The 27,691-nt window shown below is 65.9% G+C and overlaps 2 protein-coding genes across 6 annotated transcripts; both read left to right on the plus strand.

The window, feature by feature from the left end:
* Positions 1-1,581: 1,581 nt before the first annotated feature.
* LOC127039747 (uncharacterized) lies at positions 1,582-2,880 on the plus strand. The gene is made up of 3 exons (XM_050933604.1): positions 1,582-1,663; positions 2,035-2,772; positions 2,821-2,880. The coding sequence occupies exons 1-2, from the start codon at positions 1,582-1,584 to the stop codon at positions 2,763-2,765; spliced, it is 813 nt and encodes a 270-aa protein (XP_050789561.1). The 3' UTR covers positions 2,766-2,772; positions 2,821-2,880.
* A 27-nt stretch (positions 2,881-2,907) lies between these two features.
* KCNAB3 (potassium voltage-gated channel subfamily A regulatory beta subunit 3) lies at positions 2,908-18,470 on the plus strand. Of its 5 annotated transcripts, XM_050933127.1 has the most exons (17): positions 2,908-3,235; positions 10,324-10,367; positions 10,556-10,593; positions 10,715-10,794; positions 11,298-11,342; positions 11,463-11,507; positions 11,762-11,805; positions 12,251-12,337; positions 12,549-12,584; positions 13,951-14,036; positions 14,225-14,345; positions 15,014-15,108; positions 15,350-15,470; positions 15,779-15,867; positions 16,172-17,368; positions 17,429-18,047; positions 18,241-18,470. In XM_050933127.1, the coding sequence occupies exons 1-15, from the start codon at positions 2,934-2,936 to the stop codon at positions 16,259-16,261; spliced, it is 1,323 nt and encodes a 440-aa protein (XP_050789084.1). In that variant the 5' UTR covers positions 2,908-2,933; the 3' UTR covers positions 16,262-17,368; positions 17,429-18,047; positions 18,241-18,470. The 5 variants fall into 5 exon arrangements, with proteins under 5 accessions (XP_050789084.1, XP_050789083.1, XP_050789086.1 ...); XM_050933126.1 differs by having other exon boundaries at positions 16,172-18,047; XM_050933130.1 differs by lacking the exon at positions 2,908-3,235 and adding an exon at positions 5,193-7,764 and having other exon boundaries at positions 16,172-18,047.
* Positions 18,471-27,691: the final 9,221 nt, after the last annotated feature.

Below are 27,691 nucleotides of genomic sequence, written 5' to 3' on the forward strand. Positions count from 1 at the left end.
AGTCCTGGCTCTCTGCCCCCCTCCCAGAGCCGAGGGCAGAATTGAGGGGGTGCCCCTGTACTCGGGCTGGGAGGGCGACCGTGGTTCCGTGTGGGGCCCCCTCATGGCTTCCCAGGGCGGCGGCTGCTGCAGGCCGGAGCGTCCCACTGGCGAGGGAGCAAGTGGGGAGTTGTCGGAGGGAGGCCACCGTCTGGCTGCAGGCTGCCATGATGGGGGGCTCACGAGCCATGGCCCAGACCCCCAGGTCACAGCTGCAGCTGCCCCAAAAGCAGGCGTAACCCTTTTCCCGCCCCCACCACTCCTCACAGGGTAGCAATGCAAAACACAGGGAAACTGAGTCTCTGTGGGATCTAGCAGTCAGAGCAGGGGGTGCTGGGAGCCAGGACTCCTGGGTTCTCTCCCCCGCTCTGTGGGCTCCATGGCCACTCTCCAGAGGGCCCCCGGTGTGAGCAGAGTTGTGCTGGCGCTAGGGGTGGGGTAGCCCAGTGCCAGGTGGCGCGTTGGGCATTAGTTGTTTGCACAATGCTGGTGGTTTAATTCCCTGACAGCCCCAAATACCAGGATCTGAGCAGCCGTCGGTAGCAGGGCCGGCTGCATTGACCCTTCAGGGGCCGTGGGTCAGCCTCCCCCTGGCATGGGACCCGCTCCCAGGAGCTGGGCCCAACCAGGCTGGCATTCCCTGGGCATAGCAGGGGATGAGTCCTGGGTACCCTGCTCCCCTGTAATGTCCTCACAGGCTCTAAGGGGGGATAGAAACCATGTGTCCTGTCACTCCTCTGACAGAGCCGGGGAGAGAACCCAGGAGTCCTGGCTCCCAGCCCCCCTGCTCTAACCACCAGCCCCCACTCCCCTCCCAGAGCTGGGGAGAGAACCCAGGAGTCCTGGCTTGCAGTCCCCCTGCTCTACCCACCTGACCCTACTCCCCTCCCAGACACCACAGGGCGATCTGGCCCCCCACACACACTGTGTAAGGGCCCTTTCCCCTCCCCCCTGCCAGATGCCCCTTCTCCCCCGCACCCCATTCCTGGCTCTGAGCCAACCCCAGCTGCTGGCCTCCTGTTCCCTTAAGCAGCTTAGCTAATCTGGTCACTCTGGGAAGCTGTTGTCATGGTGATATGGGGGGGGGGCTGTGCTTAGAAAAGGAGGGAGTCTGCCTAGATGGGGAGTCCCTGGGTCTGAGACCCCCTCCAAAAAATCACTGACCTGTGAAAATGAGGAATCCCTCGTGAAAAATCATTGGTCTTGTGAAAATCTCTGGCCTCTTGTGAGAGGCAGGGACTGCGTGTGAAAAATCATTGTGAAAATCTCTGACTTCTTGCGAGATTCAGGGACCACTCATGAAAACCACCAGCCTCTTGTGAAAATCTCCGGGTTCTTGTGAGAATCAGTGACCACTTGTGAAAATCATGGGCGCCTCATGAAAATCCAGGACTCCTTGTGAAAAATTGTCAGTCCTTGTGAAAATCTCAGGCCTCTTACGAGAATCACAGATTTCTGCTGAGAATCAGGGACCGCTCGTGAAAATCACAGGCCTCTTGGGAAAATACCCAGGCCCTTGTGAGAACCAGTCCTTGTGAGAACATGGCTAATGAGAACCCACTGCCTGGGGGAAGGACGCTGTGGTCCCTGTCCGTCTGTGCCCCCTACATCAGGGGCAGGGTGGGTGGGTGGGTTACAGACTTGCCCAGCTGGGAGAGGGGCAGCGGGCAGACCAGTTCACATGCCTGGGGTGGGCAGCAGCTGGGGGCACGGGGTGGGGAGGGGCGGTGCCTGTGGAGTAGGTGGGGAGAGGAGATCACCCTGCCTCTGCCTGGGGTCCCCCTGTTGTGGGGGTTCACCAAGGGAGTGGCTCTCCAGGGGGGCATAAGGGCAGGGGGTAAGTGCCCCTGGGGGGAGGGGGCATGGTTAATGAGCTGCAGAAAGGGGGCGCAAGGAGAGGGGACTGGGGACGTGTCACAGGGGGGATGGGGAGGGGGCAGATGGCAGGAGAGGTGAGAGGTTCACGGTATAGCAGCTGCCCAGCCCCCGGCTAAGCCGGCTCCACGTGGCTCCAGGGGGAGGGGAGAGTGTCCCGGCGCCAGGAGATCAGGGCGCACGGGGGACAAGGCGCACCGAGATCAGGGCGCACGGAGGAGAAGGCGCATCGAGATCAGGGCGAACAGGGGACAAGGCGCAGGGCGCACGGAGGAGAAGGCGCACCGAGATCAGGGCGCACGGAGGAGAAGGCGCACCGAGATCAGGGCGCACGGAGGAGAAGGCGCACCGAGATCAGGGCGCACGGGGGACAAGGCACAGGGCGCACGGAGGAGAAGGCGCACAGAGATCAGGGCGCACGGAGGAGAAGGCGCACCGAGATCAGGGCGCACGGAGGAGAAGGCGCACCGAGATCAGGGCGAACAGGGGACAAGGCGCAGGGCGCACGGAGGAGAAGGCGCACCGAGATCAGGGCGCACGGAGGAGAAGACGCACCGAGATCAGGGCGCACGGAGGAGAAGGCGCACCGAGATCAGGGCGCACGGAGGAGAAGGCGCACCGAGATCAGGGCGCACGGGGGACAAGGCACAGGGCGCACGGAGGAGAAGGCGCACAGAGATCAGGGCGCACGGGGGACAAGGCGCAGGGTGCACGGAGGAGAAGGCGCACAGAGATCAGGGCGCACGGAGGAGAAGGCGCACCGAGATCAGGGCGCACGGAGGAGAAGGCGCACCGAGATCATGGCGCACGGGGGACAAGGCGCAGGGCGCACGGAGGAGAAGGCACACTGAGATCAGGGTGCACGGAGGACAAGGCGCACCGAAATCAGGGTGCACGGGGCAGAAGGCGCAGGGCGCACGGAGGAGAAGGCACACCGAGATCAGGGTGCACGGGGGACAAGGCACACTGAGATCAGGGTGCACGGAGAAGGCGCACCGAGATCAGGGCGCACCGAGGCCATGTTCGCCAGCTCCTCGCGGGGGGTCCCGGGCCCGGCGGGGCGCGGCGCGGCGGGGGCCAAGCTGAGCCTGGACGAGCTGTACGGGCTGCCGACCGCCAAGAAGGGCAAAGGCGGGCGGGGCGAGGGCGGGCGGTGGCGCAGCCAGGGGAGCGCGGCGGGCCGGGACCCGGCTCTCACCCCGGGCCAGCTGCTGGAGGCGGCGCGGCGGCTGCTGGAGCGCAGGCGGCTGGAGAGCTACCTGCTGGAGGCGGGGCTGCCGGCCGACGAGCTGCAGAGCACCCGCACCACCATGGGCTACAGGTAGGGGGCGCCACCGGGGGGGCATGGGGAGGGGTGTCCTGGTAGGGGAGCCCCAAAGCAGGCTGCTGGCGCAGGGTACCTGGGAGAGGTGCCAGTGCACGGTACAGGGGGCACCGGGGGGGAGATGCCAGCGCAGGGTACAGGGGGCATCGGGGGGAGGTGCCGGCACCGTGGGCACCGGGGGGAGGTGCCGGCACAGAGGGAGGTGCCAGTGCAGGGTACAGGGGGGCACCGGGGGGAGGATCCAGCGTAGGGTACCGGGGGCACCGGGGAAGGTGCCAGCACAGGGTACAGGGGACACTGGGGGGAGGTACCAGCGCAGGGCACAGGGGGAGGTGCCAGCACAGGGTACAGGGGACACCGGGGAGGTACCAGCGCAGGGCACGGGGAGGTGCCAGCACAGGGTACAGGGGACACCAGGGGAGGTCCCAGCACAGGGCACGGGGAGGTGCCAGTGCAAGGGACACCTGGGGGAGGTACCAGCGCAGGGCACAGGAGGCATTGGGGGAGGGAGGTACCAGTGCAGGATACAGGGCACATGAGGGGAGGGAGGTGCCAGCGCCGGGTACAGAGGCCAGGGAGGGAGGTGCCAGCACAGGGCACTGGGGGCACCGGGGGCAGGAACCAGCGCAGAGCACTGGGGGCACCAGGGGGAAGTGCCAGCAGAGGGGGCACTGGGGAGAGCTACCAGTGCAGGGCACGGGGTGAGGGAGGTGCCAGTGCAGGGCACAGGGGACACGGGGGGAGGAAGGTGCCAGCGCAGGGCACTGGGGGCATGGGGGGAGGGAGGTGCCAGCACAGGGCACAGGGGGTACGAGGGGAGGGAGGTGCCAGCGCAGGGCACAGGGGGCATGGGGGGAGGGAGGTCCCAGCACAGGGTACAGAGGCCATGGAGGGAGGTGCCAGCGCAGGGCACCAGGGGCACCAGGGGGAAGTGCCAGCAGAGGGGGCACCAGGGAGAGGTACCGGTGCAGGGGGCACGGGGAAGGTGCCAGTGCAGGGCACAGGGGGACCGGTGATAGGTACCCAAGCAGAGTATAGGGGGCACCCTGCAGCTCCCCCACCCAGTTCCTCCATGCTGGGGGCTCTCTGCACCCCCTATTTCCTGTCCCCCCCATACCTGGACCCCCATTCTGCAGCCTACAGGGTCCCGGTAATGCCTCCTGGGGGCAGCCGTGATCCACGTCCTCATCGAGGCCCCCCCAAAAGCCATGCTGGATGGCTCTATGCAAATGAGGCTTCCCTATGCAAAGGAGCTGGGGTGATTTGCATAAGGTGGCACCACCAGGGAAGGAGCAACATCTCCACAGGCCTCCGGCCTGAGCTCCCCGCATGCAAGGGGACGGCTCCCTCACCATGGCAACCAGATTGGGGGGCTTGGGGAGCAGCGACCAGCACGTTCCCAATGGCCTCCAGTGAATCAATGAGGGACCTCCAGGTCTTTCTCCTGCATATGCCCTGACGGGGGCGAAGTCCAGGCATTGATGATGTCCATTTCACCTTAACTCTGCCCCCCTCCTATGCATTTGGCTACAGCCCCACTTCGGCTGGGTTTGAGGCTCTAGGACCCCGGCACAGACCCCTTTCCCATGAGCTTGGGAGGGAGTTGGTCACAGTAGAAGGTTGTTATCCCCTGTGCAGACCCTAGCCCTGCAGCAGATGCCCAGGAGCGGGGTATGTGTTGGTGAGATGGGCCTGGAATGTCAGGTATCTGGACAAGTGGGTTCTTGGCCTCCGCTCTGGGAGGGGAGTGGGGTTGAGTGCGGTAGAGCTGGGGACACTAGGAGCCAGGACTCCTGGGTTCTCTCCCGGCTCTGGGAGGGGAGTGGAGGCTAGTGGTTAGAGCAGGGGGGGCTGGGAGCCAGGACTCCTGGGTTCTCTCCCCGGCTCTGGGAGGGGAGTGGGGCTGGTGGGTTAGAGCAGGGGGGGCTGGGAGCCAGGACTCCTAGGTTCTCTCCCCGGCTCTGGGAGGGGAGTGGGGGCTGGTGGGTTAGAGCAGGGGGGCTGGGAGCCAGGACTCCTGGGTTCTCTCCCCGGCTCTGGGAGGGGAGTGGGAGCCGGGGGCGGGAGGTTAGAGCCTTTTCCCATTGATGGGGAACTCGCGCCACCATGTGGCTGTAGGAGCAGCTGCAGCCCATGTGCTGCGGGGTGGGAAGGCAGCCCGGGCTTCTCTAAGACCCAGACCTGGACTGGGATTTCGGGGTGTCCCCGCCACTCCCCAGCAACGTGCTGTCCTGTGGGGGAAACATGCAGCCCTGCCCCCAAACCCTGTATCCAACAGGGACCCCCTGTGACAGACCCCCCTGCTCTGACCACCAGACCCTCTCCCAGAGCTGGGGAGAGAACCCAGGAGTCCTGGCTCCCAGGCCCCACTGCTCTAACCACCAGCCCCCACTCCCCTCCCAGAGCCAGGGGGATAACCCAGGAGTCCTAGCCCCCATCCCACTCGACCTCACCACTTACATCCATCCCCTCCTTTCCCCCAATATCTGGGGGGGGTCTAATATGTGGGGGCTGCTTCTGTGTCGGTACCTCTCAGCGGCGCTGCCGCCCACGCCCAGCAGGGGGAGCCCTGACCTCGCTTCTCCCGGCCCCTTGCATTTGAGGGGTGGGGGGTGCTGGGGTTCTCGGGCCCCCCATTCCCAGCTTTTCCCGGCTCCCCGCATCCGGTGCCCATTCACCCCCCCCCCTCAATTCTTATACTTTATCTGAGGAACTCTAGGGTGGACCCAGGCGTCCTGCTGCGGGGGAACCCAGTCCACCCCTCCCCCATACACACTGGATGGGGGGGAGGACTGTCCTACATAGCAGCAGCTCCTCCCCGCGCAGAGCCTCACACTCCCAGCGCTGGGGGGGGGCACCCTGGGGTGCGGTCCCTTTAAGAGTCACTGCGGCTCTGAACGCAGCGTCCCTCCCCCTCCAGCTTTGGGGGGGTGGGGGGCTGTGATCAGACTGCAGGAAGGAGAGTGGATGTCAGAGTTCATCCCCTTAAGAGAGAACCCAGGAGTCCGGGCTCCCAGCCCCCCTGCTCTAACCACCAGCCCCAACTCCCCTCCCAGAGCTGGGGAGAGAACCCAGGAGTCCTGGCTCCCAGCCCCCACTGCTCTGACCCACCAGCCCCCACTCCCTTCTCAGAGTCAGGGAGAGAACCCAGGAGTCCTGGCTTCCAGCCCCCCCTGCTCTGACCCACCAGCCCCCACTCTCGTCCCAGAGCCAGGGAGAGAACCCAGGAGTCCTGGCTTCCAGCCCCCCTGCTCTAACCCACCAGCCCCCACTTCCCTCCCAGAGCCGGGGAGAGAACCCAGGAGTCCTGGCTCCCAGCCCCCCTGCTCTGACCCACCAGCCCCCACTCCCCTCCCAGAGCCGGGAAGAGAACCCAGGAGTCCTGGCTCCTTCCCCCACTGCTCTAACCACCAGCCCCCACTCCCCTCCCAGAGCTGGGGAGAGAACCCAGGAGTCCGGGCTCCCAGCCCCCCTGCTCTAACCCACCAGCCCCCACTCCCCTCCCAGAGCTGGGGAGAGAACCCAGGAGTCCGGGCTCCCAGCCCCCCTGCTCTGACCCACCAGCCCCCACTCCCCTCTCAGAGTCAGGGAGAGAACCCAGGAGTCCTGGCTCCCAGCCCCCCCTGCTCTAACCCACCAGCCCCCACTCCCCTCCCAGAGCTGGGGAGAGAACCCAGGAGTCCGGGCTCCCAGCCCCCCTGCTCTAACCCACCAGCCCCCACTCCCCTCCCAGAGCTGGGGAGAGAACCCAGGAGTCCGGGCTCCCAGCCCCCCTGCTCTGACCCACCAGCCCCCACTCCCCTCTCAGAGTCAGGGAGAGAACCCAGGAGTCCTGGCTCCCAGCCCCCCCTGCTCTAACCCACCAGCCCCCACTCCCCTCCCAGAGCTGGGGAGAGAACCCAGAAGTCCTGGCTCCCCCTGCCCCGCTCTAACCATCAGCCCCCACTCCCCTCTCAAAGCCGCCAATCCATCTACTTCCCTCCCACCATCCCTTGCCCTGGACCAGTGGGCGGAGCCTGTTATGCTAATGAGGCCGAGGCTGCGCTGCACTGTGCCGCGAACCCTCCGGGACTGGGGGGACCCTCTCTGCCCCCCTCCCCGCCACTTCCCCCCCCAACCCCACTCGCCCACCTCTCCCGCATGGCCTCGGCCCTTCCCCCACCCCAGATTTCGGACACCCCCCTTCCGGGGACAGGGAAGGAGGAACGAGGGGGGGTTGCAGTCACCCTAACGCTAAAGAGCCAGGACCCCCGGGGGTCCCAGCCCCCCCATTGTGGCTGAGCCATGCAGGTCTCTATCGCCTGCACCGAGCAGAGTCTGCGGAGCCGCAGCACCGAGGAGCGGCTCTGCACGGGGGGGCGCGGGGCGCCGGCCCCGGGGGGCCAGGGAAATGGGGGGCACCAGCCCCCTAAGGGGGCCCGGGGGCTGGCGGCGGTGGCGGGGCTGCGGGCTCCCGGCCAGAACCTGCCCCACATCGCGTTCCTGCTGCGGGAGTCCACGGGGCTGGCCACCGGCATGAAATACAGGTAGGGGGGCAGGGGCTGGCAGGGTGGGGGAGTTGGGGGGCCCAGGAGGGGGAGCGGGGGCTGGGGACAGAAAGGGGGAGTTGGGGGCACTCGTGGGGTGTAGGGGACATTGAGAAGGGTAAGAAGAGTTCTTGCCTCAGTGGTTAGAAAAATGGGGGCTGGGAGCCAGGACTCCTGGGTTCTCTCTCTGGCTCGGGGAGGGGGGCTGGTGGGTTAGAGTAGGGGGGCTGGGAGCCAGGACTCCTGGGTTCTCTCCCCCTCTCTAGGAGGGGAGGGGAGGGTGGGTAGGTTGGGAAGGGGCAGGGATTGGAGACAATGGGACACAGTTCATTCAACTTCCAATCGCAGATACTTCAAGTCCTACCAGTTTAGTTTCCATTGGTGGGTTATTGTAGGGTCTCTGGGGGTGCTGGGGCTGTGCATGCGTGTTATTGCAGGGTCTGTGGGGCGCTGGGGCTGGGCGTGCGGGTGGGTTATTGCAGGGTCTCTGGGGGTGCTGGGGCTGTGCATGCGTGTTATTGCAGGGTCTGTGGGGCGCTGGGGCTGGGCGTGCGGGTGGGTTATTGCAGGGTCTGTGGGGCGCTGGGGCTGGGCGTGCGGGTGGGTTATTGCAGGGTCCGTGGGGTGCGGGGGCTGCGCGTGCGGGTGGATTATTGAAGGTCTGTGGGGCGCTGGGGCTGGGCGTGTGAGTGGGTTATTGTAAGGTCTGTGGGGCGCTGGGGAGGCGCGTGCGGGTGGGTTATTGTAGGGTCTGTGGGGCGCTGGGGCTGGGCGTGTGGGTGGGTTATTTTAGGGTCTGTGGGGCGCTGGGGCTGGGTGTGCGGGTGGGTTATTGTAGGGTCTGTGGGGCGCTGGGGCTGCGTGTGCGGGTGGGTTATTGTAGGGTCTGTGGGGTGCTGGGGAGGCGCGTGCGGGTGGGTTATTGTAGGGTCTGTGGGGCGCTGGGGCTGCGTGTGCAGGTGGGTTATTGTAGGGTCTGTGGGGCGCTGGGGAGGCGCGTGTGAGTGGCTTATTGTAGGGTCTGTGGGGCGCTGGGGAGGCGCGTGCGGGTGGGTTATTGTTGGGTCTGTGGGGCGCTGGGGCTGGGCGTGTGGGTGGGTTATTGTTGGGTCTGTGGGGCGCTGGGGAGGCGCGTGCGGGTGGGTTATTGTAGGGTCTGTGGGGCGCTGGGGCTGCGTGTGCGGGTGGGTTATTGTTGGGTCTGTGGGGCGCTGGGGAGGCGCGTGCGGGTGGGTTATTGTAGGGTCTGTGGGGCGCTGGGGCCGCGCGTGTGAGTGGCTTATTGTAGGGTCTGTGGGGCGCTGGGGCTGGGCGTGCGGGTGGGTTATTGTAGGGTCTGTGGGGCGCTGGGGCTGGGCGTGCGGGTGGGTTATTGCAGGGTCTGTGGGGCGCTGGGGCTGGGCATGCGGGTGGGTTATTATAGGGTCTGTGGGGCGCTGCGGGGGGCACAGTCCGCTCTACCCTCCCTGGTCTGTGCCCTTCCAGTGACCCCCAGTGGGTTAGAGCAAGGGGGGCTGGGAGCCAGGACTCCTGGGTTCTCTCCCCAGCTCTGGGAAGGGAGCGGGGGCTGGTGGGTCAGAGCAGGGGGGCTGGGAGCCAGGACTCCTGGGTTCTCTCCCCGGCTCTGGGAGGGGAGTGGGGGCTGGTGGGTTAGAGCAGGGGGGCTGGGAGCCAGGACTCCTGGGTTCTCTCCCCGGCTCTGGGAAGGGAGTGGGGGCTGGTGGTTAGAGCAGGCAGGGCTGGGAGCCAGGACTCCTGGGTTCTCTCCCCAGCTCTGGGAGGGCAGTGGGGGCTGGTGGGTCAGAGCAGGCAGGGCTGGGAGCCAGGACTCCTGGGTTCTCTCCCCGGCTCTGGGAAGGGAGTGGGGGCTGGTGGGTTAGAGCAGGGGAGCTGGGAGCCAGGACTCCTGGGTTCTCTCCCCGGCTCTGGGAGGGGAGTGGGGGCTGGTGGTTAGAGCAGGGGGGGCTGGGAGCCAGGACTCCTGGGTTCTCTCCCCGGCTCTGGGAAGGGAGTGGGGGCTGGTGGTTAGAGCAGGCAGGGCTGGGAGCCAGGACTCCTTGCTTTGTTGTTGCCCAGACTAGCTGTGTGATCTCTGGCATGGCCTGTGGTCAGCGCCTCAGTTTCCCCTCTCTGCTCCGGCCAGAGATGCCCGGCTCCTGTGCCAGCTGGAGCAGCCACAGTGAGCGAGAAGTTGCTATAAATAGCTCTGAGATCCGGACCGACCCCAGGTCCGCACCACCGGGAATGAGCCCGAGCCGTGGGGGAGATGGGATGCCGGAGAGTGTGTATCTGCCTCGTATACGGGGCCCCTTGTAAATGCGGCCGCCTCTGGGGCGGGGTGGCTGGTTACCCAGGGCCCCCTCGCCCGGCACTGAGATGCAGCCACCTCTGGGGCGGGGCAGCCGGTTACCCAGGGCCCCCTCGCCCAGCGCTGAGATGCGGCCACCTCTGGGGTGGGGGGCCTGGGGGCTGCAGTTCGGGAGTGAGGGGCATGGGGACTCTCTGTCCTTGGAGGGGGAGCATCTGTAAACTCCCCCAATTCTGCTCTTTCTCCTGCAGAAATCTGGGGAAATCCGGGCTCCGTGTGTCCTGCCTCGGGCTTGGTGAGTTCTCGTGTCAGGGCCAGGTGGGTGGCGTGGGGAGCGCAGGGTGGGGGGATCCCGGCAGGGTTTGGGGGTGACTGGAAGGGCACAGACTGGGGAGGGTAGAGTGGGCTGTGTCCCCCCCCCCCAGCCCCTACACCCTCCCCCTCTCCTGGCTCCGGCTCATATCACCGATTCTCTCCCCGCAGGCACCTGGGTGACGTTTGGCTCCCAGATCTCAGACGAGGTGAGTCCTGGGTCAGCCAGGAAGCTGTGGGTCCCCGAGAGATCCTAGGGGGCCCAGCGCAGGTGGGGAGGCAGCATGGAGCTGTGGGTCACTTAACTGACTCACCTCTCTGCACCCCCAGACTGCAGAGAACGTGATGACCATCGCCTACGAGAACGGGGTCAACCTCTTCGACACGGCTGAGGTCTACGCTTCCGGCAAGTAGGTGTCCTTCTCCTGGCAGGGAAGAACCCAGGAGTCCTGGCTCCCAGCCCCCCCTGCTCTAACCACCAGCCCCCACACCCCTCCCAGAGCCGGGGAGAGAACCCAGGAGTCCTGGCTCCCAGCCCCCCTGCTCTAACCCACCAGCCCCCACTCCCCTCCCAGAGCTGGGAGAGAACCCAGGAGTCCTGGCTCCCAGCCCCCCCTGCTCTAACCCACCAGCCCCCACTCCCCTCCCAGAGCCGGGGAGAGAACCCAGGAGTCCTGGCTCCCAGCCCCACCTGCTCTAACCACCAGCCCCCACTCCCCTCCCAGAGCCGGGGAGAGAACCCAGGAGTCCTGGCTCCCAGCCCCACCTGCTCTAACCACCAGCCCCCACTCCCCTCCCAGAGCCGGGGAGAGAACCCAGGAGTCCTGGCTAGGGAACAGTGTGCGGCTGGGAGGGGTGGGGGGATTCCTATTTCTCTTTCATCTGCTTTTTTCCCCCTCCCTCTTCCTTTCAGGGCAGAAAAAACTCTGGGCAACATCCTGCGAAGCAAAGGCTGGAGGTAACCAGCCCCCCAACCTCCCTTCTGTTGGGGGCACTATGGGGCAGGGAGCAGGGTGGGGGGCTGGGCTGGGGGGGTCTCTCCATTGCCTGCCTAACCTGCCTTCCTTCCTCCCCCCAGGCGATCCAGCTACGTTGTCACCACCAAGATCTACTGGGGTGGCCAGTGAGTACCCAGAATGCCATGGGGCTGGGGGACAGGGAATGGGGCAGGGGCCTGTCCCCTCTAGGGGGCGCCGGCTCCCACCCAGTCCCATATTTATCAATGAGTTGAGTTTGCCGGGTCTCAGCCCAGTGGGGCAGGGAGGGCTGAGCTGGCCATGGACGCTGAGACCCCCTGTTCCCCCTGGGGGCAGGCCCCTATGGGTTGGCTTAGGGGACCCCCCCCACCCCCAACTCTTAATCTCTTTCCCCCCCCAGGGCGGAGACGGAGCGGGGCCTCTCCCGGAAGCACATCATTGAGGGTGAGATGCGGATTGGGGGGGGGAGCACTGGGGTAGGGTCAAGCTAGGGGAAGGGCAGAGTTTGGGTTGAAGGGGCGGAGCTGAGGGGAGGGGGACAGCAGGAGGGGGTGGGGGCAGGATTTGGGGACCTCAGGGAATGGGGTGGGGGCTAGCAGGATTCAGGGGGGCTGGGCAGGTGGGTAGTGCTGTGGGGAGGGGCAGCAGAAGAGGGGGGTGGGGCAGGATTTGGGGGCCTCAGGGGAGATGGAGGAGGGGATGGGGTGGGGGCTAGCAGGATTCAAGGGGGTGGGGTAGGATTGGAAGGGCTGGGCGGGTAGGGGAAGCATGGGGGGTGTCCATCCCAGGGGGGAGGAGTCTATGGCGGGTGGCAGGATTCAGGCGGCCCAGTGGGGTGGGGGGCTGCCTGTGCCCCCCGACTGACCCCCCCCATGGGCCCCCCCCTCAGGGCTAAGGGGGTCGCTGGAGCGGCTGCAGCTGGGCTACGTCGATATCGTCTTTGCCAACCGCATGGACGTCAACAGCCCCATGGAAGGTGGGTCCCGTCCCTCTGCCCCCACCCCACCGGTTCCGCCCCCTCCGTGCGCCTCCCCCCGTCCCTTCAGCATTGCCCCTCCGGGGCACCCCCATCCCAGCACCAAGAGCCCCCATGCGTGTGTGTGCCCCCCCGGGAGATCTCATGGGGGGGCTGTGGGGGGATGGGCCCCCCATATCCCCCCCTCACCTCTGTCTGCTTCCCCCCACAGAGTATGACCCCAATTTCCGCCTACTGCTACTGGAAGGTACTGGAGAGACCCCCCCAAACCCCCATAGACCCCCCATGCAAACCCTCTACAACCCCATAGACCCCCACAAACTCCTATAGACCCCTCCAGAACCTATAGAACCCAACAGGCCCAGTGTTGTGGGCTAGAGACCCCCCTCTGAACTCGCATTGACACCCCCGAACCCCATAGACCCCTGAACCCCTGTACTACCCCATAGACCTCACCCCATAGGGCAGAGACCCCTGAACCCCCACAGGTCCCCAAAATTCCATAGACCGGCCCCATAGGACAGAGAGGCCCCTGAATGCCCATTGACCCCCCCCAAAAAAACCCATAGAACCCCATAGACCTGGCCTCATAGAGATACCCGAAACCACATAGTTGCCCCTTAAACCAATAGACCCCGAATGCCCCACAGACCTCCTTGCCCCCCCCCAAATGGAACCAGCCCTGTAGGGCAGAGATCCCTGAACCCCCGAGAACTCCATTAACCGCCCTTGTTCTCCAAACCCCATAGACCTCCCCCATAGGGTGTACCCTCCAAGTCCCCATAGACCTCTCCATTGACCCAGTCCCTCCCCAAAGCCCCCTAGAACCCTATAGCCCCTCTGACCCCCATTGACCAAGCAGTGTAGGATAGAGACCCCCATGCTGGGTCACTGTGGTGTTCACGGGACTCTACGCTATAGGTCGGGCTCTGTGCGAATGTGTCAGTGCAGAGGGGTGTCTGCTCGTATTGTAATGTTTGAGAGGGGGGTGGCCATGGGGTGAACCCTGCCCGTGGACAGACAGACACATATCCTAACAGGCCCGTGGCCGGCACATCCCTCGGAGATGGCTCAACCCAGGTTCCACCTCCGTCTACTCTGACTCTGCAGTCTGGGTATGAAAAACCACCCTCAGTAGGTTTCAGAGTCAACACCCCATTGAGCTAAATAGGGCCGTATCACATCTCTCCTGGGGCCAGCTAGGAATGATTTAATCACATTAGGTCTCCAGAAATAACCTGGTCACTGAGATAAATTGGGCCAGGTCACATGTCTGTCCGCAGAGTGGACGGGAAATGCTGCCATCAGTAGGTTTCAGAGTCAACAGTCCATTGAGCTAAATGGTAGCGATATCTGTCAGTGCCATTGAGATGTATTTGCCCATCAGTAGGGGCCAGGATTAACACTCCCATTGGCTGTGGCTCTGCCGTCAGTAGGGTTCAGTAGGAACTGCCGTCAGTAGGGTTCAGAGTGAACACGGCACCCAAGTGGGGCTCAGGTCCCACTGCTTTGAGCAGTTGGGGTTTGAAAGTGGGGCTCCCCGGTGGGGGGGAAGCAGGAGTCCTTGGCTGACCTGTCTCCCCTCTTTTCCCTGCCCCCCATCCCGTGCCCAGAGATCGTGCGGGCCATGACTTACGTCATCAACCAGGGCATGGCCATGTACTGGGGCACCTCGCGCTGGAGCGCCATGGAGATCATGGTGAGTGCTCCGCCCGCACCGGGAATTGGGAGGGTGGGGCGTAGGGCACCCCCAGTTTGAGGGGGGAGGGGACGGGGCCCCCAGGCAGTGGGAGGCTTTCAGGGGCCCATGCCAGGAGGGATGAGGGGATACCGGGGGGGGTGTCCCTCGGCCACCCCGTCTCACCCCCTGCCCCCCATACCCTACAGGAGGCGTATTCGGTGGCCCGGCAGTTCAACCTCGTGCCGCCGGTGTGCGAACAGGCTGAGTACCACATGTTTCAGCGTGACAAGGTGGAGTCACAACTTCCTGAGCTCTACCACAAGATCGGTGGGTGCCTGTGCCAGGGGGAGGAGGTCCGGGGGGGCAGGGTGTTGTGGGTGGGGAGCTGAGGGGGGAAGGGATTTGTGGGGTGGGTGATGGGAGGGGGGGTGTCCATGAGGCAGGGTGTTGGGGGACAGGAGTTGGGAGCTGGGGGTGGAGGGGATCTGTGGGGTGGGTGATGGGAGGGGGGGTGTCCATGAGGCAGGGTGTTGGGGGACAGGAGTTGGGAGCTGGGGGTGGAGGAGATCTGTGGGGTGGGTGATGGGAGGGGGGGTGTCCATGAGGCAGGGTGTTGGGGGGCAGGAGTTGGGAGTTGGAGGTGGAGTGGATCTGTGGGGTGGGTGATGGGAGGGGGGGTGTCCATGGGACAGGGTATTGAGGGGGTGAAGTGGGGTGCTGGGAATGGAGGGGATCTGTGGGGTGGGTGATGGGAGGGAGGGTGTCCATGGAACTGGGTATTGAGGGGGTGAAGTGGGGTGCTGGGGGTGGAGGGGATCTGTGGGGTGGAGGGGTCCATCAGGCAGGGTGTTGGAGGGTGCGGGGGGGTAGAAGGGACCTGTGGGGCAGGGGCTATAGGGGGAGGGGATGAGGACGGGAGGATCTATGGGGCGAAGGGGAAGGGATGGGGGGCATCGCTGGGGGGAGCTAATCCCTTTGTCATCCATCCCCCCCAGGTGTGGGTGCCGTGACCTGGTCCCCCCTGGCCTGCGGCCTCATCACTGGCAAGTATGAGGAGCGGGTCCCCGAGAACTGCCGGGCCACCATCAAGGTATGGGCCCCCCCCCATGCCCTGCCCCACCCTGTGCTCCCCCCATGCCCTGCCGGGACCCCCCACCCCTGTCCATGCCTCTGCGCCCCCAGTGCCCCTGCACCCCCATCTGGGCTCCCTCTGCCCCTCCATCCTCTAACACTCCCCCCGGCACCGCCTGATTCCCTGTCCCCCCCCGGCACCGCCTGACGCCCTGTCCCCCCCGGCACCACCTGACGCCCTGTCCCCCTGCCCCCCCCAGGGCTACCAGTGGCTGAAGGAGAAGCTGCAGAGCGACGACGGGCGGAAGCAACAGGCCAAGATCAAGGAGCTGCAGCCCATCGCCGAGCGTCTGGGCTGCACCGTGGCCCAGCTGGCCATCGGTGAGGGACAGGCCCCAGGGCACTAGGGGGCGCTGTGGGGCAGGGAGCGGGGGAGGGAGCTCAGCAGGGGGCGCTCTCCCCTGGCAGTGGGCTGGCCCCAGGGCGGCGCTAGGGGACACTGTGGGGCAGGGAGTGGGGCAGGACTCAGCAGGGGGCGCTCTCCCCTGGCAGGCAGGGCTGGCCCCAGGGCGGCGCTAGGGGACACTGTGGGGCAGGGAGTGGGGGGAGGTCAGCAGGGGGCGCTCTCCCCTGGGGGGCAAGGGGGACTGCCCCCCAGCCCATCCCACCTCCCTGTCTCTGCCCCACAGCCTGGTGCCTGCGCTCTGAGGGCGTCAGCTCCGTCTTGCTCGGGGTGTCCAGCACCGAACAGCTGATCGAGAACCTGGGAGCCATCCATGTGAGTGCCCCTCCCCCGCCGTGCTCCCCCCGGCTCTGGGAGGGGAGTGGGGCTGGGGGTTAGAGCAGGGGGGCTGGGAGCCAGGACTCCTGGGTTCTCTCCCCGGCTCTGGGAGGGGAGTGGGGGCTGGTGGTTAGAGCAGGGGGGCTGGGAGCCAGAACTCCTGGGTTCTCTCCCCGGCTCTGGGAGAGGAGTGGGGGCTGGTGGGTTAGAGCAGGGGGGGCTGGGAGCCAGGACTCCTGGGTTCTCTCCCAGCAAGGGGAGGGGCGTTGGTATGGGGGATCTCACCCCCCCTTCTCGGCAGGTGCTAGCCCAGCTGACCCCGCCCGTCATTCAGGAAATCGACGCCCTCCTTGGCAACAAGCCCAATACGAAAAAAGAGTCCCGGGCGTAGGGACACATCGGCGCCCGGGACTGTGCACGCCCTTGTCCCACCGGACTGCGTATCCCTCCGCCTGGCTCTCTGCACTGCCTGGGAGGAGGAGGTGCTGCTTCGCGCATGACCTAAGACCACCCCCCGTATCCCTCCGCCCCCCACCCCTCCCGGCTGCTGCTTCGACCCATCCCCATTGCCGGCATGAGCCAGGGGATTGGCGGGCAAGAGGCCCCGCCCACCCTTCCAGCTTTCCCGCCGGATCTCGCCAGCCGCTTCGCCTCCCGTGGTATCCATGCTCCCGTTTTTAAAGGGACGGGCCACCGCCTCGTGCTGGGGGACGGGCGAGGAATTCGTTGATCGAGCTAACGAACCCAGCTGACGTGGAGAACCAAGGGGCACTTGTGGCTTTCCCTGCGCACACCCCCCCCCCCCGTTGGCTTCTGTGTAGCTCTCGGACTCTGCCCCCCCAGCTGGCTGGCGCCCCCTGCTGGGGACTTGGGGAATTCCCTTCGGGGGACTATTTTTCTCTCCCCCCGCCCCCCCACTTTCCCTGTAGGGGAAAGATATTGATCAAATCCACCCAGGACATTTCTCTTTCCACTTGAGTTTCTTTCTCCGCTTTAAATGAAAACACAACACAACCCATCGGTCAGCCAGAGCCAGCTCTTCCTATAGCAATAATGCTCCAGTGAGGGGGAGGGCATGGGGGGGCTACAGGCCCCCCCCATCCAGGAACACCCTCCCCACTCCTGCTTTCGCACAATCCTGGCTTCCGGTCGGCCGGCGGCTGGACAGATGAGCCCGTCCTCTCGGGGTTCGTGGACTCTGTACAGAAACGAGAGCAGCGCATCCGCTTCTCCCAGGGACGCGATGTAGCCGCAGATGGGGGTGACGGGCCTGGCTGCCGGCGAAAACCCAGAGGAAAGCGAGGGGGACGGGACCCAGGAGTCCGGGACAAAGTCTCCACTCCCCCTCCCCTGAAACGTCCTTTTCCTTTGCTTCCTGGCCTACGTTCTCGTGGAGTTGCAGGCGGCAGTTCAGCAGCTGCCATGACTCGCCCCAGAGGTGGCTGCATCTCAGCACCGGGCGAGGGGTCCCTGGGTAACCAGCCACCCCGCCCCAGAGGTGGCTGCATCTCAGCACTAGGCCAGGAGTCCCTGGGTAACCAGCCGCCCCGCCCCAGAGGTGATTGCATCTCAGCACCAGGCCAGGGGTCCCTGGGTAACCAGCTGCCCCACCCCAGAAGTGGCCGCATCTCGGCGCTGAACGGGATCCAATCTCTCGCCAGCTCTGGAGAACAGCTGCTGAGCGTGTCGCTGTAACTCTGCCTGTAACGTAGCATGGCACCGGCTCCCTCGCGGCTGCACCAATTGGCCCCAGCTCTGCCCCGGGTCTGGGCACGGTTCCCTCCCCACCCTGAACCGGGGTCTTTTTCGCAGACCCTGTGTGACCCTGCAGTGCACCTCAACAGCCAATAGGGGGCGCGTTTTTCGTAGATCCCACCAGATGACTTTTAAACTCCGGGGTGGGTTAGAGCAGGGGGGGCTGGGAGCCAGGACTCCTGGGTTCTGTCCCTGGCTCTGGGAGGGGAGTGGGGACTGGTGGGTTAGAGCAGGGGGGGGCTGGGAGCCCGGACTCCTGGGTTCTATTCCTAGCTGATGCAGTCTGTGACCTTGGCCATGTTCTCCGCTGTTCATAATGAGCCACTTGAAAGGCAGGTTCTGCGGCTGAATGGGTGTTTGCTCCGCAGCAGTGCGTGAAAGCTTAGAATAGCTCAAGGCCTGAAATAGCTGAGGGGCTGCGGGTCGGGAGTGAGGGGCACCGGCAGAGCTGGGAGGGCAGGGCCAGGGCCAGCAGGGGCTGTGGGTCGGGAGTGAGGGGCACCAGCAGGGCTGGGCCAGCAGGGGCTGCTGGTCGGGTGTGAGGGGCACTGGCAGAGCTGGGGGGCAGGGCCAGGGTAGCAGGGGCTGCGGGTTGGGTGTGAGGGGCACTGGCAGAGCTGGGGGGGGTCCAGGTGTGGGTCTATCTCAGGGCTGCGCCTCCCCTCCCAGGTGATGCGGTGCATTGCAGGTCGTTTTGTTGGGCCCCCCTGCCCTGTAGACTCACCCCACACAGACACCCACCCCCAGCCCTATAGATCCCTTGGGTTCGGCTGTGGAAGCGTTGCTCTCTTGTCGGAAGAAGGTTGAAATGTAAAAAGGAAAATAATAAATTAGTAACCAACTGACCCTGGTGCCGCCGACCTTCCAGAGAGCCGGTAGGGGGCAGTGAATGGGCCACATGGCCAGGAGAGGGATCCCTGTGTGACCGGCCGCTCCGCCCCAGAGGTGGCTGCATCTCGGCCCCGGGCGAGGGGTCCCTGGGTAACCGGCCGCCCCACCCCAGAGGTGGCCGCATCTCAGTGCCAGGAGAGGGGTCCCTGGGTAACCAGCCGCCCTGCCCCAGAGGTGGCCGCATCTCAGTGCTGGGCGAGGGGTCCCTGGGTAACAGGGCACCCCGCCCCAGAGGTGGCTGCATCTCCGTGCCGGGTGAGGGTCCCTGGGTAAGCAGCCGCCCCACCCCAGAGGTGGCTGCATCTCAGCGCCGGGCGAGGGGTCCCTGGGTAACCAGCCGCCCCGTCCCAGAGGTGGCCGCATCTCCATGCCGGGCAAGGGGTCCCTGGATAACCAGCCAAGTGGGGCTCCCCCCAAGTGGGGCTCTGGCGTAACCCCTCCCAATTTAGTGGCTGTGGTTTTTAACCCCTACCTAAGGCTGACTTTTCACCCTGCTCCCCGGATGCTTTCAGCCCCATCCCCCAGCTGAGCAACCCCACCCCACAGAGCCTAGCCGGTCCTGGCTTGTCCCCCGGGCCTCTCGGCACACAGACGGCGTGTGGAGAAGCGGGGTTACGCTTGGAAAGCGCTGGGCTGAGCCCGGGGCGGGAGCGTGGCTGAGATCGGTCCTAGCTGGCTCGTCCCTGGCAAAGGGGGCCTGTATCGGCCATGGGGGTCGCGACCGGGGAGCCTGGCGCTCGTGGGGTTGGACGAGGGCAACGTGTGGCCGGGGCGGGTGTTGGCAGGGGCTGCAGCAGCCAGGAAAGTCCCCGGAGAGCCACTGAGTCATCAGTAATAGAGTCACACGAGGGGGTGGCAACAGGCCCATGCACGCAGGCAGCGCGTTTCCGGAGGCTTCCTGGCTCCTGGAAGAGGGGGCAAGTGGCAGGAGCCAGGACTCCTGGGTTCTCTCCCCGGCACTGGGAGGGGAGTGGGGTCCAGTGGTTAGAGCGGGTGGGGCTGGGAGCCAGGACTCCTGGGTTCTCTTCCTGACTCTGGGAGGGAAGTGGGGGCCGGTGGGTTAGAGATGGGGGTAGGGGCTGGGAGCCAGGACTCCTGGGTTCTCTCCTCCTGACTCTGGGAGAGGAGCGGGGGCTCATGATTAGAGCAGGGGGGCTAGGAGACAGATCTGGAGTGGGGGCTAGCCCCCTGCCCCCCCAAACACCCCAATGTCCATCCAACGCGCTGGTTGTTTGTCTGCTATATGAGTGAGTTCGGCTTGTGCCAGTAACTCGCCAAGCCCGGCAGAGAATAACGGAGGGGACAAAATACTTGACCCATAAACCCAGTTCGCCTCTTATTCACTCCGGAGTCAATCAGGAGTCACTCCACAGGAGTCAATGGGACAACCACCCCCCCCTCATTCTGGAGCCAATCAGGAGTCACTCCACATCTTGGCTGTCACCCCCTTGCCCTGTGTGCCGCCGGGTCGCCCAGCGCAACAGGGGCTGGCACGTTGCGCCACACTGCCCCCCCCTCCATGGCATATCGGCACCCAACTCCCATGGGCCGTCCCTGCCCTTCCACCTTCTCACACCTGGCTGGGTGGCCCCATGTGCCGCATCCCAAACCCACCTGCTCACGTCCTGTTCACTAATTCGCCTCTTCCTCTTCACCCCCTGGGCGCTGCCCGCTGGGGGGGTGACACCCCAGTCACAGCCCTGCCAGGAAGGTGGCTGGACCGGCCCAGCCAGCCGCAGGCCCCCAGTAATTAGCCGACAAATTTCATGCTTCCTCAGCCAGCGCGTGGGGATGATGCGCCTCCCGTGACCAAGGGAGGCTGGCTGGGCACGTGGCGGCTTCAATTTCCAGAGACAAGCGGGTAGGGCTGTGTGCCTTAGTTTCCCCACCTCTCTGGCTAGTCTTCAGGGCAGTGCCCGTTGCTCGCCGTGGGTCTGTGCAGCACCTGGCACAATGTTTTGGGGGGGGCAGATCTGGTTGGGTGGGCTTCCAGCTTCCATAAAACTGTGTGATTATTTCGCAGGGCTGGGGGGGGGCAGAGTAAGGGGGCTGCATGTCGGGAGTGAGGGGCAGTTGCAGAGCTGGGGCAGGGGGTCAGTTTGCTATAGGGCAGGGTGCCTCAGCCCCCTTTCCGGGTTACAATCTCAGCCGCGGGCACCGGGTTGAGAAATCCAGGGAAAACTGGTTCCTGGGATTATGCAAATCCTGGGGGAAAGCTGGCACGGTGCCCGCAGCTGGGAAATCAGGCCAGGACCCAACCCCTGGTGCGCACCTCTCTGCCCGGCCCCACTCCCAGCCCTGCAGAGCCGGCGCCCCCGAGAGGGGACAGGCCCCTGCCCCATTCCCCACCCCTGAGCCAGCCAGTCCCCGCCCTGGGGCCGGGTGGGAGCCTGGGGGGAGAAGGCCCTGGGTCCGTTCCCCGTCCCAGAGAGAAGGGGGTTAACAGCTTCGCCGCCCGGGGGGGCTGGGGGACAGGATGCCTGTAGCTTTCTGGCCGGGTGGCATGTAGGCATCTGGTGTATTTATTTACCCGCTGGAACTGACTCACAAGTTGTGGCTGGCGGGTGTGAGTCAGAGGTTGGGAAATCGGCCGTGCGGCAGGGCACAGGCCGCTGGGTCATCTCCCCCTTCCCAGAACCTATTTGCATCGGGGGTCACGGGGGCCCCTAGATCCCCTCTGTAGCTCCCCGGCCCCCCGATTCGCCCCGACTCCCCCAGGCCCAGCCCAGAGACTCCAGTAAAACCCAAGGCCGCCAGCAGCGAACGGGGTAGGCTGAGGTCCCTGGCGGTCTGGGGGTGTCCGAAACCTGTTACAACCCCGAGCCAGTGAGACAATGGAAAACCCCCTGCACCAGCTGGGGTCTGGGCAGGGGAAATTAAGACTGGTTGTAGGCTGGAGGGAAGACAGGCGGAGAAGGGATAGTTGGGGTACATGACAGCTGGGGAGGAATGAGGGTGGAGGGGGTGTTTGGGACATAAACACACATGATCTATTATTCGCCTGTGCACAACCCGCGGGGGGGGGACACACCACAAATGTACCACCGCCAGGGCAGTCGGCCCGGAGACGGTCACACCGCCATAGGCGACCCTGTACACCAGCGGACAGCCGGACGAACCAGCACGCTGCACCGCCACCGGCACCATGACCGTCGCCGAACCCCGCTCGCGGGCAACAGGCAACGCGCTGGAGACGGGGCCAGAGACGGCCGCACCGCCACACACAACCGCCCAATGCGCCAACCCCGTGGCCAATTGCAAGCACCCAGCGACCCTTGCTCTAACCACTAGCCACCACTCCCCTCCCCAGAGAGAACCCAGGAGTCCTGACTCCCAGCCCCCCCCCCCAATTCTAACCACCACCCAGGCCCGCTGATGACAAGGGAGCCCAGCTATTTGCTGACTCCGGCCGCTGCTGGCTCCGGCCGCCCCGGGGCCCCTGTCGTCTCCAAAGCCGACTCCTCTTGGATCCAGGCCCGTCACCTGCAGGAAGAGCGAGGGATGCATGGTTGGGGGGGTTGTGACCTCATCCTGCCCCTGCGGTATCCTGCCACTGCCTCTGCAGCCCCTTTCTGGCGCAGGAAATCAAGGCAGCATCGAGGGCCCGCTGAGGAATGCAGCTACCTCTGGGGTGGGATGCAGCAGCTATGTAACAGCCACAGAGGAACAGTGCCTAGGGACCTAGCACTGCAATGCAGCCACCTCTGGGGTGGCACGCGGCAGCTGGGTGACAGCCCCAGAGTAACGCTGCCTAGGGACCTAGCACTGCAATGCAGCCACCTCTGGGGTGGCACGCGGCAGCTGGGTGACAGCCCCAGAGTAACGCTGCCTAGGGAATCGCTGGCCAGAATGCAGCCACTTCTGGGGCAGGGCATCGCTGAGGTTTAACAGCCGCACGACACGATCGTTCAGGACAGGATGTGCAAGAACCACGTTAGAAAGCTGGAATAGGCGGATGGGGCAGGGGGAGGCCGTAAGCCGTGGGGTCCTGTCAGAACAGCAGCCGGACCCACCAGGGGGTGGGGGCACCTGGCCAGCCCTGTAAAGCACGGAGGGTCAGTCACGGCCCAATGGGCCCAGGACAGGCCCTCAGCGCAGTTAGGCAGCTGGGGCTCTGGGCATGGGCACCTGAGTCTATCCCCACCTCAGGCAATCACCTCCACCCTCTCTGTGCCTCAGTTTCCCCACCTAGCCTTTGACTATTGAGATTGATCGCTCTTTTGAGGCAGGGGCTGTCTGCATCCGCACAGCACCCGGCACGACGGAGCCCCAATCTCAGCCAGGGTCCGCACAGCACCAGCCACCACAGGGCCCTGATCTTAGCCAGGGTCTGTGCAGCACCCGGCACGACGGGGCCCAGATCTCAGCCGGGGTCCGTGCAGCACCCAGCGCAACGGGGCCCCGATCTCAGCCGGGGTCTGCGCAGCACCCAGCGCGACGGGGCCCCGATCTCGGCCAGGGTCCGCGCAGCACCCAGCGCGACGCGGCCCACATCTTGGCTGGGTTCCGTGCAGCGCCTGGCGCAATCGGGCCCCAATCTCACCCAGGGTCTATGCAGCGCCCGGCGCGACAGAGCCGATTTTAACCAGGACCGTTACATACGACAGCGACGCGCAGAAATAGTGACTGTGTCCTGCAGAGACGGGGGGACGCTGGTATTTCTGCGCCTGCGGCCGAGCCGTTCCAGCAAACGCAGCCGGCCAGCCGGACCTGGTGCAGACCCGAGCCCCGCCGGAGAGCCGGTCCCCTCGGAGGGGGATTATTTATGATTTCTCTCTGGCGGGCGCCCAGGGCCCCCGGGCCCGGCTGAGGGCTGCGCCGGAGGCAGCCACAGGAGGCCGGCAGAGGCATTTGGGGAAGCGACGGGTTTCGGACGGACACAGGCTGTTAGCCGGAGGCGGGGGGCACAGAGCCAGGGTTGGGGGAACCCCTCGGCCTGGCAGCTGGAGGCGCCGCACTGGGGTTTCCCTAACCAAGCTCCTTCAGTCGCCTGCTCTGAGCCTCCTTTTACAGTGGGAGAAACTGACTCTGTGAAAGGCCCAAGGGCACAGAGACGGGGACAGAACCCAGGAGTCCAGCCTCCCAGAGAGAACCCAGGAGTCCGGGCTCCCATCTGCACACCCCCTTCAAGAACCGAGGAGTCCGGGCTCCCATCTCCCCCTGATCAGAGAACCCAGGAGTCCGGGCTCCCTCTCCCTGCAGAGAACCCAGGAGTCCGGGCTCCCTCACCCACCCCAGAGAACTCAGGAGTCAAGGCTCCCTTCCCCCCACCAGAGAACCCAGGAATTCGGGCTCCCATCCCCACCCCCAGAGAACCAAGGAGTCCGGGCTCCCTTCCCCACCGCAGACAACCCAGGAGTCCGGGCTCCCATCCCCCCACCCCCAGAGAACCCAGGAGTCCAGGCTCCCACCCCCTCCCCAGAGAACCCAGGAGTCCGGGCTCCCACCTCCCGATAGAGAACCCAAGAGTCCGGGCTCCCATCCCCCCTCAGAGAACCCAGGAGTCCGGGCTCCCATCTCTCTGCAGAGAACCCAGGAGTCCGGGCTCCCATCCCCCCTCCGCCGCAGAAAACCCAGGAGTCCAGGCTCCCACCCGCTCCCCAGGGAACCCAGGAGTTCGGGGTTCCCCCCCCCCAGAGAAACCAGGAGTCAGGAGTTCCCCCCCCAGAGAAACCAGGAGTTCAGGGTTCCCCCCCAGAGAACCCAGGAGTCCGGGCTCCCATCCCCCCACCCCCAGGGAACCCAGGAGTCCAGGCTCCCACCCGCTCCCCAGAGATCCCAGGAGTCCGGGTTCCCATCCCCTCATAGAGAACTCAGGAGTCCGGGCTCCCATCCCCCCGCAGAGAACCCAGGAGTCCGGGCTCCCATCCCCCCACCCCCAGAGAACCCAGGAGTCCGGGCTCCCATTCCCCCCCAGAGAACCCAGGAGTCCGGGCTCCCATTCCACCGAGAACCCAGGAGTCCGAGTTCCCCTCCCCCAGAGAACCCAGGAGTCCGGGCTCCCATCCCCCAGAGAACCCAGGAGTCCGGGCTCCCCCCCCGCAGAGAACCCAGGAGTCCGGGCTCCCATCCTCCCCCAGAGAATCCAGGAGTCCGGGTTCCCCCCGCAGAGAACCCAGGAGTCCGGGCTCCCACCCCCCCCCCAGAGAACCCAGGAGTCCGGGCTCCCATCCCCCCACCCCCAGAGAACCCAGGAGTCCGGGCTCCCATCCCCCCCCAGAGAACCCAGGAGTCCGGGCTCACATCCCCCCTCAGAGAACCCAGGAGTCCGGGCTCCCATCCCCCCCCCCCAGAGAACCCAGGAGTCCGGGCTCCCATCCCCCCCCAGAGAACCCAGGAGTCCGGGCTCCCACCCCCCCACCCCCAGAGAACCCAGGAGTCCGGGCTCCCACCCCCCCACCCCCAGAGAACCCAGGAGTCCGGGCTCCCATCCCCCCCCAGAGAACCCAGGAGTCCGGGCTCACATCCCCCCCCAGAGAACCCAGGAGTCCGGGCTCCCATCCCCCCACCCCCAGAGAACCCAGGAGTCCGGGCTCCCATTCCACCGAGAACCCAGGAGTCCGAGTTCCCCTCCCCCAGAGAACCCAGGAGTCCGGGCTCCCATCCCCCAGAGAACCCAGGAGTCCGGGCTCCCCCTCCCGCAGAGAACCCAGGAGTCCGGGCTCCCATCCCCCTCCAGAGAACCCAGGAGTCCGGGTTCCCCCCGCAGAGAACCCAGGAGTCCGGGCTCCCATCCCGCCCCAGAGAACCCAGGAGTCCGGGCTCCCATCCCCCCCCCAGAGAACCCAGGAGTCCGGGCTCCCATCCCCCCACCCCCACAGAACCCAGGAGTCCGGGCTCCCATTCCACCGAGAACCCAGGAGTCCGAGTTCCCCTCCCCCAGAGAACCCAGGAGTCCGGGCTCCCCCCATCCCCAGAGAACCCAGTAGTCCGGGCTCCCCGCCCCGCAGAGAACCCAGGAGTCCGGGCTCCCCCCCCCCCCCGCAGAGAACACAGGAGTCCGGGATTCCCCCCCAACGCAGAGAACCCAGGAGTTTGGGCTCCGCCCGCCCCGCAGAGAACCCAGGAGTCCGGGCTCCCATCCCCCCACCCCCAGAGAACCCAGGAGTCCAGGTTCCCATCCTCCCGCAGAGAACCCAAGAGTCTGGGCTCCCCCCACCCCCAGAGAACCCAGGAGTCCGGGCTCCCATCCCCCCCCCAGAGAACCCAGGAGTCCGGGCTCCCACCCCCCAGAGAACCTAGGAGTCTGGGCTCCCATCCCCCCCCGCAGAGAACCCAGGAGTCCGGGCTCCCCCCATCCCCAGAGAACCCAGGAGTCCGGGCTCCCACCCCCCAGAGAACCTAGGAGTCTGGGCTCCCATCCCCCCCCGCAGAGAACCCAGGAGTCCGGGCTCCCCCCCCCCCCCCGCAGAGAACACAGGAGTCCGGGATTCCCCCCCAACGCAGAGAACCCAGGAGTTTGGGCTCCGCCCGCCCCACAGAGAACCCAGGAGTCCGGGCTCCCATCCCCCCACCCCCAGAGAACCCAGGAGTCCAGGCTCCCATCCTCCCGCAGAGAACCCAAGAGTCTGGGCTCCCCCCACCCCCAGAGAACCCAGGAGTCCGGGCTCCCATCCCCCCCCCCAGAGAACCCAGGAGTCCAGGCTCCCATCCCTCCCCAGAGAACCCAGGAGTCCGGGCTCCCATCCCCCCCCGCAGAGAACCCAGGAGTCCGGGCTCCCACCCCCCCCCCAGAGAACCCAGGAGTCCGGGCTCCCATCCCCCCCCCCCAGAGAACCCAGGAGTCCGGGCTCCCACCCCCCCACCCCCAGAGAACCCAGGAGTCCGGGCTCCCATCCCCCCCCAGAGAACCCAGGAGTCCGGGCTCACATCCCCCCTCAGAGAACCCAGGAGTCCGGGCTCCCATCCCCCCCCCCAGAGAACCCAGGAGTCCGGGCTCCCATCCCCCCCCCAGAGAACCCAGGAGTCCGGGCTCCCACCCCCCCACCCCCAGAGAACCCAGGAGTCCGGGCTCCCATCCCCCCCCAGAGAACCCAGGAGTCCGGGCTCACATCCCCCCCAAGAGAACCCAGGAGTCCGGGCTCCCATCCCCCCACCCCCAGAGAACCCAGGAGTCCGGGCTCCCATTCCACCGAGAACCCAGGAGTCCGAGTTCCCCTCCCCCAGAGAACCCAGGAGTCCGGGCTCCCATCCCCCAGCGAACCCAGGAGTCCGGGCTCCCCCTCCCGCAGAGAACCCAGGAGTCCGGGCTCCCATCCCCCTCCAGAGAACCCAGGAGTCCGGGTTCCCCCCGCAGAGAACCCAGGAGTCCGGGCTCCCATCCCGCCCCAGAGAACCCAGGAGTCCGGGCTCCCATCCCCCCCCCAGAGAACCCAGGAGTCCGGGCTCCCATCCCCCCACCCCCACAGAACCCAGGAGTCCGGGCTCCCATTCCACCGAGAACCCAGGAGTCCGAGTTCCCCTCCCCCAGAGAACCCAGGAGTCCGGGCTCCCCCCATCCCCAGAGAACCCAGTAGTCCGGGCTCCCCGCCCCGCAGAGAACCCAGGAGTCCGGGCTCCCCCCCCCCCGCAGAGAACACAGGAGTCCGGGATTCCCCCCCAACGCAGAGAACCCAGGAGTTTGGGCTCCGCCCGCCCCGCAGAGAACCCAGGAGTCCGGGCTCCCATCCCCCCACCCCCAGAGAACCCAGGAGTCCAGGTTCCCATCCTCCCGCAGGGAACCCAAGAGTCTGGGCTCCCCCCACCCCCAGAGAACCCAGGAGTCCGGGCTCCCATCCCCCCCCCCAGAGAACCCAGGAGTCCGGGCTCCCACCCCCCAGAGAACCTAGGAGTCTGGGCTCCCATCCCCCCCCGCAGAGAACCCAGGAGTCCGGGCTCCCCCCATCCCCAGAGAACCCAGTAGTCCGGGCTCCCCGCCCCGCAGAGAACCCAGGAGTCCGGGCTCCCCCCCCCCCCCCCCCCGCAGAGAACACAGGAGTCCGGGATTCCCCCCCAACGCAGAGAACCCAGGAGTTTGGGCTCCGCCCGCCCCACAGAGAACCCAGGAGTCCGGGCTCCCATCCCCCCACCCCCAGAGAACCCAGGAGTCCAGGCTCCCATCCTCCCGCAGAGAACCCAAGAGTCTGGGCTCCCCCCACCCCCAGAGAACCCAGGAGTCCGGGCTCCCATCCCCCCC

Source organism: Gopherus flavomarginatus, chromosome 23 (assembly GCF_025201925.1).
Source record: "Gopherus flavomarginatus isolate rGopFla2 chromosome 23, rGopFla2.mat.asm, whole genome shotgun sequence".
Taxonomy (NCBI): Eukaryota; Metazoa; Chordata; order Testudines; family Testudinidae; genus Gopherus; species Gopherus flavomarginatus.